General features: G+C 44.4%; 1 protein-coding gene across 6 annotated transcripts in view; it reads left to right on the top strand.

Annotated features, from left to right (window-relative positions):
* N4BP2L2 (NEDD4 binding protein 2 like 2) overlaps positions 1 to 11,456 on the top strand; it is an 80,229-nt gene extending 68,773 nt beyond the window's left edge. For 3 of the 6 annotated variants that reach the window (XM_049853250.1, XM_049853249.1, XM_049853247.1), the window contains 3 exons: positions 1,172 to 2,907; positions 7,418 to 7,503; positions 8,958 to 9,500. In XM_049853250.1, coding sequence (XP_049709207.1) covers positions 1,172 to 2,907; positions 7,418 to 7,503; positions 8,958 to 8,981 — 1,846 coding nt within the window. In that variant the 3' untranslated portion in view covers positions 8,982 to 9,500. Of the gene's footprint in view, positions 1 to 1,171; positions 2,908 to 7,417; positions 7,504 to 8,957; positions 9,521 to 11,374 lie in introns of those variants that run through there. The other 3 variants (XM_049853248.1, XM_049853252.1, XM_049853255.1) reach the window with 3 other exon arrangements.
* The last annotated feature ends 5,556 nt before the right edge of the window (positions 11,457 to 17,012 follow it).

Below are 17,012 nucleotides of genomic sequence, written 5' to 3'. Positions count from 1 at the left end.
TTAGAAGTAGTTGCCAGATCCTTCCTCCCAGTCTGTCTTAGTCTGGTAGCCCCATTGAAACCTGTCTGCCGTGGGTAACCTTTCTCACATAGCTTCCAGCATCACAGCGACACACGAGCCACCACAGCACGACAAACCGACAGACAAGAGGTGGTAATATTCTCCAAAATTTTTGAGCTGTTATAGAGAATTAATGAACCCACAAGAGGCAATAGAATTTTTATTTAGCTCAGGGTGGCTAGTTCAGAGGGGGGCTACGCAGGCAGTCATAAGGACAGGGTCCTAACTTGTGAGGAACCAGCTTTGGGTGGCTGGTGGACAGAAAGGCTACCTGGGCGGCTGACGAAGGACAGAGCCCTTCTAGCTGTAACCTAGCCCCAGGGGGCTAGAGAGGGAGAGAGAAGAGCTGGCTGGTCTAAAGTGCAGGGAGCTGTGCAGACTCCTGAGCCTGCAGCTGCTCCCGGGTGACCTGGCCCTGAATGGCCAGGGATGAAGTCTGACCTAGCTCTAGGTGGTTAGGGTCAGAGTGGAGGTGCCACGAAGTGGCTGGTGACGTGAAATGGAGATGTGGGAAGATCCATTTCCGGGTGAGAATTAGATTCACGCTGAGCCTTGCCACGCAGTTAGTGATAAAGGTGGGGTTTGCCCATACTGCCTCTTACTGGTCCTGTAGAAGCACACCCGCCTGATAACTGGACTCTGCTGCTCTCCAACCATTGTTTGTAATTTAACGCATCAGCGCGACACCAAATTCCTTTATGTCTAGAGAAAACCTAACTACTATAGTCACTACAGTTATGCCACTCTGAGGCTATACCAGCCACTTTTCAAGGTACAAGATGCTGGGAAATACAAGATGTTTATTGGTAGGTTAAAAAATACATAATGGAATACAATAGGGGACAAATTTCTTTCAAGAAAATACTAGGTTTTCGTAAAGTTTTTATTGGTTTATGAAAATAGCTTTAACTTCTTTGAAGTAGGCTCCTTTTTAACTTACAGCATTAAAATATCCTTCTTAATAGTGATTGTAAAATATAGTACAAAGTACATGTACATTTTAGACTCTCTTGTGCTAACGATTCTTAAATCTCCCCGTGAAGAGTGTGATGGTATAGTTCACTAATGTTACACGGATGTCATAAAATTCCTCATTTCTTTTGTGTTTTAGAGAAAGAGATTTGAAGGAAACTGGACACGGGCTCAGGAAACTCAAACAGAAGAGAAACAGAAAGAGAAACAAAACACAGACTAATTACAGTGAAATCGTGGGGAAAAACGCCTGTGATGTCTTAAGCTATCTCACTCCAGGAGCTCAGGAGCCGTCTCAGAGTGAGGAGGAGGATTTAGAAGAGACCAAAAGGGAGCCAAGGTGTACCCTCACAGGTGGTCTGGGAAATAAACGAAGAGGTTTTGTGGATGGTTCTAAAGAAGAAAGCCAGAAAAACATGTATCTTGAAGAAAGATTTCCAAATGTTACGTCTGTAGTTGAGTTGTACAATACACCAAAGAATTACCCCCCTAAAGAAGGTGATAACTTGCTTCTAAGTTTGTCATCGATTCCAAGTGGAAGCTCAGTTGCTTGTCAGGCAGTGACTCAAAACCTCTCCTCCGTAAGCAGAGGTGATTGCTCGGGTGTGAAGGTAGAAAAGCAGACTGAAAATACGCACGCCGTGCCGTTGGATGTCCAGGATGGATTTGCCGAAGGCCTGTACTCATTGATGCCGAAGAGAGAGGCGAGAGAGAAAAGTCTCCTGTGCCATCAACGCGGATCCAAAACTTCACGTCAGGTTTTAATAGAGGAACAAGGAGTAAATACACCTCAAACCAATGAGTGGGCTTTTTTCTCGACCGATTTATCTGATGAGGAATTGCAGCTGGCCTCTGCTGGGCAGCCCTATTTCGGTAGCTGGCCTGAGGGACCTCACACATTTATATGTGAACAGAGACCGAAGAAAGGCAGGTGGCGGAGACAGGCTTGTCCCGATGGCAGGGGGCACCTGGTTAAATTGATCTCCACATGTGAAGGAGTACCAAGGCCAGGAAACAGCCCAGAACTATTGATAGAGAAGAAGCTATTGATAGAAGATGAAAACTTGTCATCTTCAGCTGAGACTACAGATTCATTTATAGAAACAAGTATCTTCAGAAACTACCTCCCTGAACTGGGTAGCCCAAGGAAAGCCTTAGTATCAACAAAGAATAAGACAAGGAGACAGATGAGGACTTTTAGTCTGGCACCAAACTTTGGCTTACAGGGACAGGCTAATAATGTAAAAGAAATGGGAAAAGGTGTCCTTTTAGTAGAAAACCATGGACTAAAACTTGTTTGGGGAGCAGAAAAAGATAGAATTTCAGAGATAAATGATGGAAAAGAGAAGAAAGAAAACCGTATGACCTCCAATCCCCATCCGTTATGTTTTTCTCTTGATATTATCAAAGACCTCTCTCTATTTTTAGGGGGACGGTTCTATCCTCGCTGCCTGCCGTTTAACAGGCTGGGGCGCTCTGTGTGGTTTTACCACAGCCCCGTCTCTTCTCTTATGCTACAGTATACATCCAGCTTTTGGAAGCTCTCTCTTACCAGCAGGACGCCGTTTTTGACTTCCGGATCTCAGACAATGGTGGATCATAAACAAGATGACTTGAGATTGGTTTCTCCAGAAATTTTATGTCACCAACCTGATACTTTATATTCTTTTAAACTCCCTTCTGATCATCACTTTCTAAGCAAAAGGGTTGGTGATAAGCTGGAGAAAGAGGAAGAAGCCAGGCCCTTCCAGTCCTCACAAACCGAAGAAAACCAAGATTTCACAAGGACTACCTGTACTCCTCCTGGGCTACCCTTATCCCAAGAGTTTGCCTTTCAACTAGTCAGGCTTTTTGGATCTCCTGGAGTTCCAATGGGTAATTGTTTTATACTTGCTAAAAATAAAAGGTCCAGTTTAGCATGCATGAGTAATTCTTGAAGTGTTACTCTCTAGGGTTAGTGATTTCATGAGGCCCATTGATGGGGGTGCTTTTCAGCTTTGAAGTGAAGGGTCATAGCCAGTGTTGTCTTTGGTGCTGCCCACTGCCCCTTCCCCGCTCATCACCATTGATCTCCTCCCTTCCTTTCTTTCTCCCTCCCTCCCTGCTCCCTTCCTTCTTTTATTGGTGAAAGTATGCACAACGAAACATACGCTGCCTCAACAATTTCTGTATGTACAGTTCACCATCATAGGTTTCATTCCTCAAGTTGTGCTACCTTTCTTGACAACCTTTTCCAGACTATCTCACCGTTATTAACACAAACTCACTGCCCCATAAGCTTATCTATACTTTTGAGTTGCTGTTATCAACTTAATCACATATAGATAATTCTTTAAAAGAATGTACAACTTAATGCAGACGTTCTTTTCTAATTAGGCTAAGCTGTTATTTGGTTCAAAGATGACTTCAGAGGATAGTTTCAGTTCAAGGATTAAAGGTTTCTTTAGGGTAATAGGGGATCATCCAGAATCAATGGCTTCAGAAAATCTGGGTTCAATGAGAATTTGAAATTCAGTTCCTTGTTTTCCCCCTTTTGATCAGGATTCTCCTATAGAATCCTTGGTATAAATGTTCAGTAATGGTATTGGTGGACACCATCCAGTTCTTCTGGTCTCACGGCAAAGGAGGCAGTTGTTAATGGAGGTGACCAGACATGTATTACAACCAATAATAATAAAAAAAAAAACCAAGCCCATTGCCGTAGAGTCAATTCCAGCTCATACAGACCCTATAGGACAGCGTAGAACTGCCCCATAGAGTTTCCAAAGAGCACCTGGTGGACTCGAACTGCCAAACTTTTGGTTAACAGACGTAGCTCTTAACCACTATGCCACCAGAGTTTCCATTCCAACCAATAATCTTCCTAAATGACTTGGTGTACATGGATACTTGGAATCTCAACCTAACTCGACCCTGGGAAGGATGAAGCATACGGCAGGTGAGCAGTGGTGGTACAACAGATAGACCTGGGCTACTTTTTTAAATCTTCCTTCTTTCCAGATTTACCCCTTTTGGCACATGGCCCTTTCCTTTCTCGTTTATGATTATGGCTCCCAGGTATGAGAATTATAAACAGGGAAGCAAAGATTAAGTGATGAAAAAAACCTTCTGAAAGAACTTGAACTTATTTTTTTAGAGTTCAACTGAAGGACAAAAGACTACTGAGAAGGACACTGAAAAGAAGACTGGGAAGGAGTCTGTCCAACTAGTTGACTTGAAAGGTTCCTTCTGGCTTTTGTAATTGTTGTTGTTGTTGGGAACTGTCATGTTGATTCCGATTCGTTGCGACCCCATGTGGCAGAGTAGAACTGCCCCACAGGGTTTCCTAGGCTGTGATCTTTAGGGGAACAGATCACTAGGTCTTTCTCCCATGAAGACACTGTGTGGGTTTGAACCACGAAACCTTTCGGTTAGCAGCCAAGAATTTAACGGTTGCCTCACCAAGGCTCCTTCTTATAATTGTAGTTTTCATAAATTAAAAAAAAAAAAAAAACTACTTGTGGATAGAGCAAGTGAAAATATGAGTTTTTCTTTTTGTATTCTAATTTCTTCTTAGTAATAAACATGGTTAAGATGCTAAATGTCCTAAAGTGGGAAAGGAGCACCTTCCCAATTCTGCTGTGTCTGTAACTCAATTGCCAGTACCTCCCAGTGCCCTTCCTTGGGAGTCCCTGATGCTGCAAATGGTTAATGCCCTCGGCTGCTAACCGAGAGGTTGCAGATTCAAGTCTACCCAGAGGCACCTCAGAAGAAAGGCCTGCTTCTGAAAAATCACCCATTGGAAATCCTATGAAGCACAGTCCTACTCTGACACACCTGGGATCACCATGAGTCGGAATCGACTCCACGGCAACAGGGCTATCCTTCCTCGGGGGTGGAAGTCAAAGAGGCCAGAGCACCAGAAGCAGTTCTCCTGTATCTGGCTGCTATTCTTTCTCTCCCACCACAGACATGGTGCCCAGGGCCTGGTTTCCCTCTTTGCCCCAGCCCTGCTCTCTCTGACATGTTTGGGCCCAGCAGCTGAGACCCAAGAGTTGACTAAGTGCCAGGGCTCACAGTGATCACCCTGATCTCAAGGTTTTGGTATCATGTTTATCACATTTGCAAACACCGCCAGTAAGTAATCACATCCTGCTATTTGCTTCAATTTTTATGTCCTTCTAAATGCATCAGGGAAACCCCTGTGGCCCAGCGTTAAGCCTTACAACTGCTAACCAAAAGGTCGGAGTTCGAATCCACCTGGCACTCCTGAGAAACCCTATGGGGCAGTTCTACTCTGTCCTATAGTGTCGCAATGAGTCGGTATCGACTCCACGGCAATGGGTTTGATGGGTTAAATGCACCGAAGTTACACAGCAATTTTAAAAGATAATAAAACGCATTTGCTTTGGGGGAATTTTAAAAGCTAACTGAAAACATTTTAGGTCAGAAATCGTCCAAGGTCCATATTATACGCAAAAAAATTCTGTGCCTTTTTGTGCTATTTTTCCTGAGAGAAAATAGTCTTTGTATAGATTTTATCAGCTCCTCAGAAGGGTCCATGGCTCCAGAAGATGAGCTGTGGCTGCCTTAGATTGGCAGCAAAAAGCTCGAAGGCAATGGTGGGAAAGATTCTGAGCCTCTCCTCCTTCAAATGTCTCATCATAATCAGCCCTAACAACTGAGCGCCCATTAATGAAGGTCCGGAAGACCTTTTCAAAGAGACAGGCCTCGTTCATCAAATAGCTTACCTTCTAAATGGGAAGATGAGACTAACACAAAACAACATTACTGTACACAGAAAATATATGATGAGCTCCTGAATATTTTAGGAGTGATGCTAGCAGTGCTAAAGGGATAGTTGAAGAGAATATGGGATTATGGTTTTATCTGGAACTGGCTTCAATGTGGAAGTAAAATTATAAGCAAGAGGGAAAGGATGTAGCTTGAATGAAAAGCAGAGGGAAGGGGCTTCCCATTGGGAAGCAGCACGTACTTTAAAAGGGAGAGGGAAAACCCAGTGGAGGCTGTGAGCAGATTGGTTAGGAGAGGCTGGACAAGCCAGTGGTGTCGCGAACAAGGTGTTGTTGTTACGAGGCACTGTCGAGTGGATTCCAACTCATAGTGACCCCGTGTGACAGAGCAGAGGCCCCACAGGGTTTCTAGGCTGTAATCTCTGTGGGAATAGGTCATCAGGTCTTCCTCCTGCAGTGCCGCTGGGTGGATTCAAACTGCCAGTTTTTCAGGTAGCAGCAGAGTGGTTAATCGTTGTACCACCAGGGCTCCTTGGCAAACAAGGTGGAGAACTCAAATGAGCCCTACTGTGGGGTGCTTTGCAGACACAGTGGTAGGTGTTTCATATCAGGGCCATATGTGTTCCTTAAGAAACCAAGTACTCATGTTGCTAGGAGTATGTGGGCATAAGAAAAAGACATTTTTGTTGTTTTAGAGAATTTTTTTTACTAGACACTCATTTGTGAAGGAGCAATTTGCAAGAAAACTAAACTTGCTACAGTTGTGATGTTTTCTACACATCACAGGAAAGGGTGATGACCTGAGTTTTATGCCCTGTGACAATCCCACTTGAGGCAATTCAATATATATCTATTGATGTGAATATATAATTATATTCACATGAAAATGTCAACTCTGACACGTACAGTTTTACATATGTATGTTATAAGCATCATCATTGACCCTGCATACGGTTTGCTAGCATAGACCTGAGGCCAACTAACTCCTATGTCGGCCAGCGCTGGAATAGCTTTCAAACTGGGCTTTTACTCCAGAAGAACTGGATGGTGCTTGGCTGCCATCACTGAATGTTTTGATCATAGATTCTGTACAAGAATCCTGACCAAAAGGGGGAAATGTAGAACAGAATTAAAATTCTCATGGAATCCAGACTTTCTGGCACCATTGAGGCTGGGTGAACCCCCCAAAATATTGCCTTGAGATAACCTGTAAACCTTAATCTCTAAACCCAAAATATCCCATGAAGTCTTCTTAAAACCAAACAATAGTTTAGTGTAATTAGTAAAGAATGTCTGCCCTGAGCATTGTGCTCTTTTAAGAACTATATGGGGTCAAAGCGACCACAGCAACTTGAAAGGTTAGCTAGGAAGCGAGTTTATGTTGATGGAGGAGGAACAACTCGGAAAAGGAGAGTGAGAATGGTTTACAACCTGAAGACTTTAATCACTGTCAGTGAATTGTACATGGAGAAATTGTGAGTTGCTGTATGTTCTGCTGTGTTTATTTTCAACAACAATAAAAGCAAGTATTTTTTAAAAATTAGGCTTATAAGATGACAGTGGTCCTTATACCATATTTGCGTATCTTCACATTTAAGGTAAAAAGACCTGTGTGGCATTAAAGATGAAATTTGCCCCATTGGTTTTCACAGACTCTTTGCTGCCTGAGGACTACGTGGTCCCCCTTGACTGGAAGACGCTGAAGATGATCTACTCGCAATGGAAGACATCAGTAGAGGTATGTGTAAAAGTACGGCTTTCAAAAAGACCTTCCCCAACTGGCTCTGGGAAGCCCTGGTGGTGTAGTGGTTAAGAGCTACGGCTGCTAGCCAAAAGGTCAGCAGTCTGAATCCACCACACGCTCCTTGGAAACTCCATGGGGGCAGTTTCACCCCGTCCTATAGGGTTGCTATGAGTCGGAATCGACTTGACGGCAACGGGTTAACTGGCTCCTAAAGAAAAGAAAAATGATAGAAAATTGTGTTCATCAAAGTCAGTGGTGAAAGGCAGCCCTCCTGCGTTAATTCAGAACCAGGATGTCTGGGGCTGGGTGAGTGATGCCTGCTTGTTTACTTCCCTTTAGCCCCTAAGAAGGCTGGACAATAAAACCTGCGAGAGCCAGAAACCTGTCAGAGAAGGATAACTCAGTGGGTGTTGATGAGGTAGGATTCTCAATAGAGAGCAAGAGAAAAGTGGTAAGACGGCGCCCTGTCAAAAGCGGAAGACTTGTGAGACCCGGGAAAACAAGGCAGTCCCCTCGAGTCCCGGCTCCCACAGGCTTCCCTGCGCTTGGTCGGGCCTGTGCTGGTGTAAGGGCCTGCTCAGGCGACGAGTCCTTTGTACTCCAACACTTTTTCCCTCCCTTCCAGCCCTCAGTCTTACCCTGGACGAGCTGGTAGCGGCTACAAGTTAGATCAGAAACACCTCAGTATCGGTGTGGTCTGTTGGTTCCTGGTGACATACGACCACCTCTTCTGACAGGCTGGTACTTTCCCAGCACACGGGAGGCAGTCTGGCTGGGAACAGTGGAAGGATAATACACATTCGGGGAGCACCACCAGTCCGTGTACACAAAATGGGGCGGGCGCCTGGGCCTCTCTGTTCCTGTCAGCTGACAGCCGTGGTGAATTAATTGCAATGTAATTGTGCCCAGGGATCATGCTAGGGGTGTGCTTTGAAATAAACAGTGAAACCGAGGTTTAGTAAACTTGGTAGTTTACTAGTAGTTCAGGAGAGTAGCTATTTCTTAACTCTTCCTAAAGCACAGCTCAGGGAAAAGAAGCTTCATTTTCTTTGTCCAGTTAGTAAAACCAAATACATTTTATTAAACTTATTTTTCTTCATTCCCCATGGAGGCTTTATTGTTATCTAAAAAAAAGAAAGAAAGAAAGCCATACTTTAAGTGACATTTGTAACTATTACAGGGGAACCCGTAAGAGCCGGGACGCGATGGGACTGCCTTGTTTTTCTGGGTCTTGCAAGTTTTCTGCCTTTGACAGGGCGCAGTCTGACCACTTTTTCTTGCTCTCTGTTAGTAGGAAATTGTTGTCTTCCTTCTCTGACAGGTTCTGGCTTTCGCAGGTCTGCCTGTATGTTCTTTGGTCGTTTTGGGAGGTACATGATGGTGCAAACTAATTAACCCCAGTGTCAAATATTAATCTTCACTATATGTGTTTTAATTATGATTTCTAGAAAAGACAGAAGAAGATTGCTTAGAAAAATGAGAATCCCGTGAGTTGTAAGTACAGCGCATTCCCGAGACCTCTGCATCATCAGTGGGAAGTGAACACTGACATCATTTGGTTTTAATAGCTCATCTGGACCAGGATCGCAGAGCAAAACCTAACAAATGTAGTTTGTCACCATGGCAACTCTGTCTACCGTTGCCCACGTGATGTTCTGATTTCCTTTAAATGTAGATCCTTTGTGAAATGCAACAAAGCTTAGCTTGTTGCTCCCAAATTAAGTCTCCACGTTTATTGGTCTGGACACATTGTAGAGCACTCTGTCAACATTACAATTTATGGGGGGGCGGGGTTTCCTTTCTAACCTCCCCTCACCTTTCCCCACCAGGTCAGTGTGAGGAGGACCAGGAGTCAGGGGTGTGGGCTGTATTCAAATATGAAATGACCCCCTAGGAAAATACCTTCAGAAGGGAGGACGAACTTATATTTTAAATTTAACACCACACTGACATTAAAATAAACACATTGTACATTTTTTCAGTTGCCTAAATTATGAAATAAACACAGCTGCTACCAGCGTATATGTCTCTGCATATAATAAGAACTGGATGCACTGTGTCTTTATTGTGTTTTTTTCTCTTCTTTTCGACTCTCAGTTGTAAGAGTGTTTCCATTTCTCAACTAGAAATACATGTATATCCAGTAGAAATAGCTGTGCTTGTTTTAAAACTGGTCCTGCTCAGAGAAGAGGGAGAAGGACTAAATTATCTGGGAGAAGAGTCTAGAGAACTGGATGGACCCCTGGAAACTAGGGGAAAGTAGAGGAACGGAAAGGTCGGCGGTTCCTCAGGAGGAAGACCTGGCTATCTGCTCCATAAAGATCATAGCCTAGGAAACCCTCTGAGGCAGCTCTGCTCTGTCACATGGGGTCACTATGAGTTGAAATTGACTCAACAGCACCCAACAACAACAATATTAAGATGAAACAAAGATAATGAAAAAAGAAGTTCTTAAGTCTACAAGCATGTGTACTTATATGCTTAGGGGATAAAGATATTTAACATACTTTACTAAACCAACTATCTAAAAACAGTTACAGGAAAAACAAGTTAATAATGGACCTGGAAGAAAATCTTTACTAGTTGCCAATTTGTTATTAACCTGAGGGTGCAGCAGGGAAAGGCTTCCTGCCCTGAAAACATCTGTATTACAGGGACGGTTGTCAGTAAGGAATTGTTTTCCTTCTCCCCCATGTGATGAGAGACCGCTGCAGGCAATAAGCCTGGATGTGTTTGGCTGTGACCAGTCCAGGAGTCTATTCTGTTTGCTGGTTCAGTAGTAGAATTCTCACCTTCCTTGTGGGAGACCCAGGTTCGATTCCTGGCCAGTGCATTCACACGCAGCCATTTGTCAGTTGCGGCTTGTGTGTTGCTCTGATGCTGAACAGGTTTCAGTGGAGTTTTCAGACTAAGATGAACTAGGAAGAAAGGCCTGGCGATCTGCTTCTGAAAATCAGCTTAAAAAAAATCCATGGATCTCAAAAGCCCTGTCCCGTAGTGCATGGGGTCACCATGAGTCAGGAGCCTACTCCGCAGCAGCTAACAACTTCTATTTGCTAAGTTTGGATGTTTCAGGTCAAGGACCTTTTCTGGACCATACTGTTGATTTTTTTATTCATCTTCCACCTGCCTTCTAAGCTGCCTCTTACCTGGTCTTAATCCTCTGGTTATGAATCTTCTCTTGCTGGAGAATTTTACGAATGTGGCAGCTATTTGCAGATTTTTTCACAATTATGATGAAAAAGGGCTTTTCATGTTGTGTTTGCCATAGGGTGCTGATCAGCAGGCCTCAAGGGGTAAACAGAAAATTGTCATCGTTATTGGGTGCCCTGGAGTAGATTCTAAAGTCCTAGCAACCCCTGTCAGCCCCAGCGGCTCCAGGGGAGAAAGGCCTGGCCATCTGCTTCCGCAAGGGTTACAGCCTAGGAACACCAAGGGGCAGCTCTGCTGTGTCAGGCAGGGTCACTGGGAGTTGGAACCCACTCCACGGGCACCTAACAACAGCAGTGCCCCCTTGGGTGAAAGCATTGTCTTTGAAATGCCCCCCTGGCAAAACATAAATTACGTTTTCTAAGAGAGGAATGTGTTGACCTAGTAAACCTGTTAACACGTTTCCATGAATTATGTATTAACCTTTCTTAACATCAATAGCTGACTCCTGATTTAGGGGCAGGGCCGCAGGAGGTTGGTAAATGCCTGTTGGTGGGCCTTGAATAAGGGGGATTAGGTGGAGTGGGCTATGGGGACTCTGGGGGGGGGGTCCTAGGTGCCGGGGGAAGGGCATAAACAGGGAAACTAAGGCTGGGACCCTGAAAACAAACCACACTTATGCTTTCCTCTTGTCTGGACTTGCGCTTGTTTGTAGCTGCGGCCTCCTGTCTTCACTGTGCAGTCGAGGGTCCTAATCGGTGAGAAAAGTCAGAGTGCTTTAAACCCTCGATCCGGCGTGCCCAGTGCCGCCCCAGGACTGCCTCCAAGGTCGTGCCTATTGGGTAACAAAACGGGGCTGGTAATATGCCCCCCATTCTTGACTTGTTTCTGAATAACAATAAAAAATACTAAGCGGAAAAGGTAACCAATTGAATGGACATTTTATTTTCCAGTTTTCAAAATGTTTGCCGTAACGTTCGTATGTTTTATAGAGGAAAATAAGTCAGAGAACACTTGAGAAGCTTATTTGGAAACTGACATCAATCAGACCAACTGCACCAGCCGAGACTAGAGGACTCCCTGAAACCGTTGCCCTGAGATACTCTTCAAGCTTTGAACTGAAACTAGCCCCTGAGGTCACCTTTTAATGAAATAGCAGATAGGCTCACAAGAAAAAGAATATCACCCGTGAGTACAGTGCTCCTTTAAAAAAATCATCTATATGAGACCAAACGATCAATAGTTACTTTAAAGCAAAGATGAGAATGTCAGGGAGCCGGGAAGCTAGATTAATGGAAATGGAACAACCAGAGCGGAAGTATTGAGAATGTTCACGCATTGTGAAAAATGTAACTGCTCAACAACTTGCGTAGAAATTGTTAAACGGGAGCCTACACTGCTGTGTAAACCTTCACTGAAAACACAGTAAAATATTATTTAAAAAAAAGAAAATTTGCAGTGAGATCCGAAGGGTAGGCCCTAAATCCAAACGTAAATCTATGATTCCATTTCTGGATTTCTGAAATGCAAAAAACTCTAAACGCCAAAAGTGTTTTTTTATTATTATTATAAATTTGGCATTAAAATTAATTTGGCAGCAAATCTGACCCAAAGTGACAGGTTACTTTTACTCAGTATTTGCCCCACTTAATGTGACTGTTCACACATTTTCTGCGTGAATATTCATGTGTTAATCATGGGGGCTGCCCCAGGTCCCACTCACTCGGATGTAAGGTCATATGTATGTGCTGGGTTACTGTCCTAAAAAGGAGTCCCTAGGTGGCTCAGATGGTGAAGTGCTCAACTACTAGCCAAAAGGTTGGCGGTTCGAACACACTCAGAGGCACCTTGGAAGAAAGGCCTGGCACTCTGGAAGGTCACAGTCTTGAAAACCCTATGGAGCAGCTCTACTCTGCACACATGGGGTCACCATGAGTGGGACTGTCTTAAAACAAACACATACTTTCTGAATTCTGAAACAGATCTAGACTCAAGGCTTCTGGTAAGGAATTGCAGACCTCCACTGTACTATGTAGACATAATACCAAAACCAAACCCGTTGCCGTCGAGTCGATTCCGACTCCTCGCGACCCTGTAGGACAGAGGAGAACTTCCCCATAGAGTTTCCAAGGAGCGGCTGGTGGATTCAAACTGCTGACCTTTTGGCTGGAGGCTGAGCTCTTAACCACTGCGCCTCCAGGGCTCCATAAAAAAAAAAATAGGCATACCAAAAAAAACCCACTGCGGTCGAGTCGACATAGTAAACCAAAAAAACCAAACCCATTGCGGTCAATTCTGACTCATAGCAACCCTGTAGGACAGTGTAGAACTTCCCCATAGAGTTTCTAAGGAGTGGCTGATGGATTTCAACTGCCAACTTTTTGGTTAGCAGCCGAGCCCTTAACCACTACGCCACCAGGGTTTCCATAGGCATAATAGGTAACTTTTTTTTTTTTTTATTCTGTTTTTGTTTAGTTTAAAATATGAAAATTCATATTTGAAAATGTTAAGCTAAGGAGTGATTATGGACTCAGTATTCACCGTGTAGAGCTTTACTTCCTCCTCCTGTTTTCAGTGAGGGAGTTCTATCTGCTTATCTTACCTCCTGCTCCTCCCAGGCCCTCTGTATTACCTTCTGCCAGGAATAAACCTCCAGGCTTCCCTAGGGTGGAGGGGCAGCTGCCTGGCCCTGTGGGTGTTTAACTGGTTTTTAAAGACTTCCAACTCATCTGCCTTTCAGAGTCTGGCTTGGGTTCCCCGAGCTGCCTTAATACAAAACACCACAAGTGCGTGGCTTTAAAGAACAAGACCTTACTGTCTCCCAGTTTTGGAGGCTGGCAGTCCCAATCAGGGCCTTGGCTCCTGGGGAGGGTCCCTCCTTGTCAGTGGCCCAGGTGTTCTGGGGCCTGTAGAGGGCCTCTCACAGGGCCTCTCCGTGTGTGTGTGTCTGTGTGTGTGTGTGTGTGTGTGTGTGTGTGTGTGTGTGTGTCCTTGTCTGGCTTCTCTGTCTTTAAGTCACCACTCAGAAGAGATTAAGTTTTAGGATCACCCTACTCCAGGATGGCCTCATGAACATAACAAAAGAGCCCCCCATCCCAAACAAGCTCACAAACTCAGTTATGGAGTTAGAATTCCAACATTGCTTTGGGGGGACACAGATCAGTCCATAGCAGAACCTGGCCTCCTCTCCCCCAGGTCTTCTGACACTGTTAGGGGGTTATGCTTGGTAGATTGTGTTGCTTTCTGGCTTTCTCTAATTCAGGCTTTTTTTGAGGGGCTAAATCTGTTTGGCTAAAATTTTGCTCTCCAGTTTCCAAAATGTTGTAGCATGGATTTTCTTTCTCAGTCTCTTACAGTTTATATTTAAAACAATAAAACGTACCCCCGCCCCCCCCCCCCCCCCCCAAAAAGCAACCCTTTACATTTTGGGAAGGTTTCAGGTAGGGAGAGGAAGGAAGTCTAATACTTACGCTCAGTCTGCCATCTTTATCAGGAACATGCTGCTTTATTTAAAGTAGCTCAGTGTTTCCCTTCTGCTAATTTCCTGCACTTTCAGTTTCTCTTTCCTTCTATACCCTTGGAAACCCTGGTGGCGTAGTGCTTAAGCGCTACGGCTGCTAAACAAAGGGTCGGCAGTTCAAATCCGCCAGGTGCTCCTTGGAAACTCTATGGGGCAGTTCTACTCTGTCCTATAGGGTCGACTATGAGTCGGAATCGACTCCATGGCGCTGGGTTTGGTTTTTTTGGTTTCTACACTCTGAAGTCTTCCCTGCAGAGGCCGTGGTCTGCAGTGTTTGGTTGAACTCCCCTGAGTTCCTGCTGGCTCTGCAGGCTCCTTAACAGTTCCATTCGAGTCGATTCTGACTTATACGACCCTAAAGGACCCTTTAGGACAGAGTAGAACTGTTCCATAGGGTTTTCTAGGCTCTGGGGTCCTGGTGGTGCAATGGTTAAGAGCTCTGCTGCCAACCAAAATGTTGGCAGTTCATATCCACCCAGCCATTCCTTGGAAGCCCTGTGGGGCAGTTCTGCTCTGTCCTATACGGTCACTATGAGTCGGAATCTACTGGATGGCAACATGTTTTTTTTTTTTAATCTTCGTGGGAACAGATAGCCAGGTCTTTCTCTTGTGGAGCAGCTGGTGGCTTCAAACCATGGACTTTTCCGTTAGCAGCTGAGTGCTTAACCACTGTGTCACCAGGGCTCCTTTGCAGACTCCTAGCCCTTGTGAAACTGGACTTGCCTTTGGTCCAGGGCGGGATGATTTCAGGACAGATCTAACCAGTATTACGGGCTAAGCACAGGCAGCTAGGGAGGGGGGCTCTGGAATCTGTCAACCACTTGCTCTCTTAGGGGGCTTCAATAGCAATATTTATGACTTTCTGATAAATACTTTAAGGAGCCCTGCTGGTGGTGTGCAACATTCTCCCCCACCTTTTCTGAGTCCTTCCTCCACATTGACATAAACGCACTCTCCCAAAGGTTCCTATCTAATCTTGCCAGTTGCTGTTGTCAGTATGATCCCATATAGATAGCTCTTAAAAGAGCATAATGCTCAAAGCAGACATTCTTTTTTTTTTTTTAATTAATTTTGATTGTGCTTTTTTAAGTGAAAGTTTACAAATTAGGTCAGTCTCTCATACAAAAATTTATATACACCTTGCTATACACTCCTAATTGCTCTCCCCCTAATGAGATAGCCTAGTCCTTCCCTCCGCTCTCTGTCCTCATGTCCATTTGGGCAGCTTCTGGCCCCCTCTGCCCTCTCATCTCCTCTCCAGACAGGAGATGCCAACATAGTCTCATGTGTCTACTTGACTCAAGAAGCTCGTTCTTCGCCAGTATCATTTTCCATCCCATATTCCAGTCCAATCCCTGTCTGAAGAGTTGGCTTTGGGAATGGTTCCTGTCTTGGGCTAACAGAAGGTCTGGGGAGCATGGCCTCTGGGGTCCTTCTAGTCCCAGTCTGACCATTAAGTCTGGTCTTTTTACGAGTATTTGGGGTCTGGATCCCACTGCTCTCCCGCTCCCTCAGGGCTTCTCTGTTGTGTTCCCTGTCAGGGCAGTCATTGGTTGTAGCTGGGCACCATCTAGTTCTTCTGGTCTCAGGCTGCTGTAGTCTCTGCTTTATGTGGTCCTTTCTGTCTCTTAGGCTCATAAGTACCTTGTGTCTTTGGTGTTCTTCATTCCTCCTTGCTCCAGGTGGGCTGAGACCAATTGATGCATCTTAGATGGCTGCTTGCCAGTGTTTAAGACCCCAGATGCCACTCTCCAAAGTGGGATGCAGAATGTTCTCTTAATAGATTTTATTATGCCAATTGACTTAGATGTCCCCTGAAACCATGGTCCCCAAACCCCTGCCCCTGCCATGCTGGCCTTTGAAGCATTCAGTTTATTCAGGAAACTTCTTTGCTTTTGGTTTAGTCCAGTTGTGTTGACCTCTCCTGTATTGTGTGTTGTCTTTCCCTTCACCTAAAATAAAGCTTACGTACCATCTAATTAGGTAAGTTTTATTTATTTTTTTTTACCATCTAATTAGTGAAAACCCCTTTCCCTTCCTCTCCCCTCTTGCAACCATCAAAGAATATTTTCTTTTCTGTTTAAACTATTTCTCCAGCTCTTATAATACTGGTCTTATATAGTATTTGTCCTTTTGCAACTGACTAATTTCACTCAGCATAATGTCTTCCAGATTTCTCCATGTTATGAAATGTTTCATGGATTCATCATTGTTCTTTATTGATGCGTAGTATTCCATTTTGTGAATATACCATAATTTATCCATTCATCCGTTGATGGGCACCTTGGTTGCTTCCAACTTTTTGCTGTTGTAAACACTGCTGCAATGAACTTGGGTGGGCATCAAAGCAGACATTCTTTACTAATTAAGCTAAACTGTTGTTTGGTTTTAAAGAAGACTTAAGGGGATATTTTTGGTTTAAGGTTTAAAGTTTATCTCAGGGCAGTAGTTTCGGGGGCTCATCCAGTCTCCATGGCTCCAGAAAGTCTGGATTTCATGAGAATTTGAAATTCTGTTCTACATTTTTATCAGGATTCCTCTACGGAATCTTTGATCAAAATGTTCAGTAATGGTAGCTGGGCATCATCTAGTTCTTCTGGTCCCATGGCAGAGGGGCATTTGTTCACCGAGTCTTTTAGTGTGTGTTACATCTCAGGGTTTTCACTAGCTGCAGTTCAAGTGCTCAGTAGCCATGTGTGGAGAGTGGCTCCTGGATTCCATGACGCAGGTGTAGAATGAAAGAGGCCCAGCATCCGAGGCTGGCATAGACCCTCGTCAGAGGTAGGACAGGGTGTGTACATTATATAAGCTGCATTATTTTTATGATTCACGT

Source organism: Elephas maximus, chromosome 14, assembly GCF_024166365.1.
Source record: "Elephas maximus indicus isolate mEleMax1 chromosome 14, mEleMax1 primary haplotype, whole genome shotgun sequence".
Taxonomy (NCBI): domain Eukaryota; kingdom Metazoa; phylum Chordata; class Mammalia; order Proboscidea; family Elephantidae; genus Elephas; species Elephas maximus.
The sequence above is the reverse complement of the archived record's forward strand: the minus strand, read 5'-3'. Positions and strand labels throughout refer to the sequence as shown.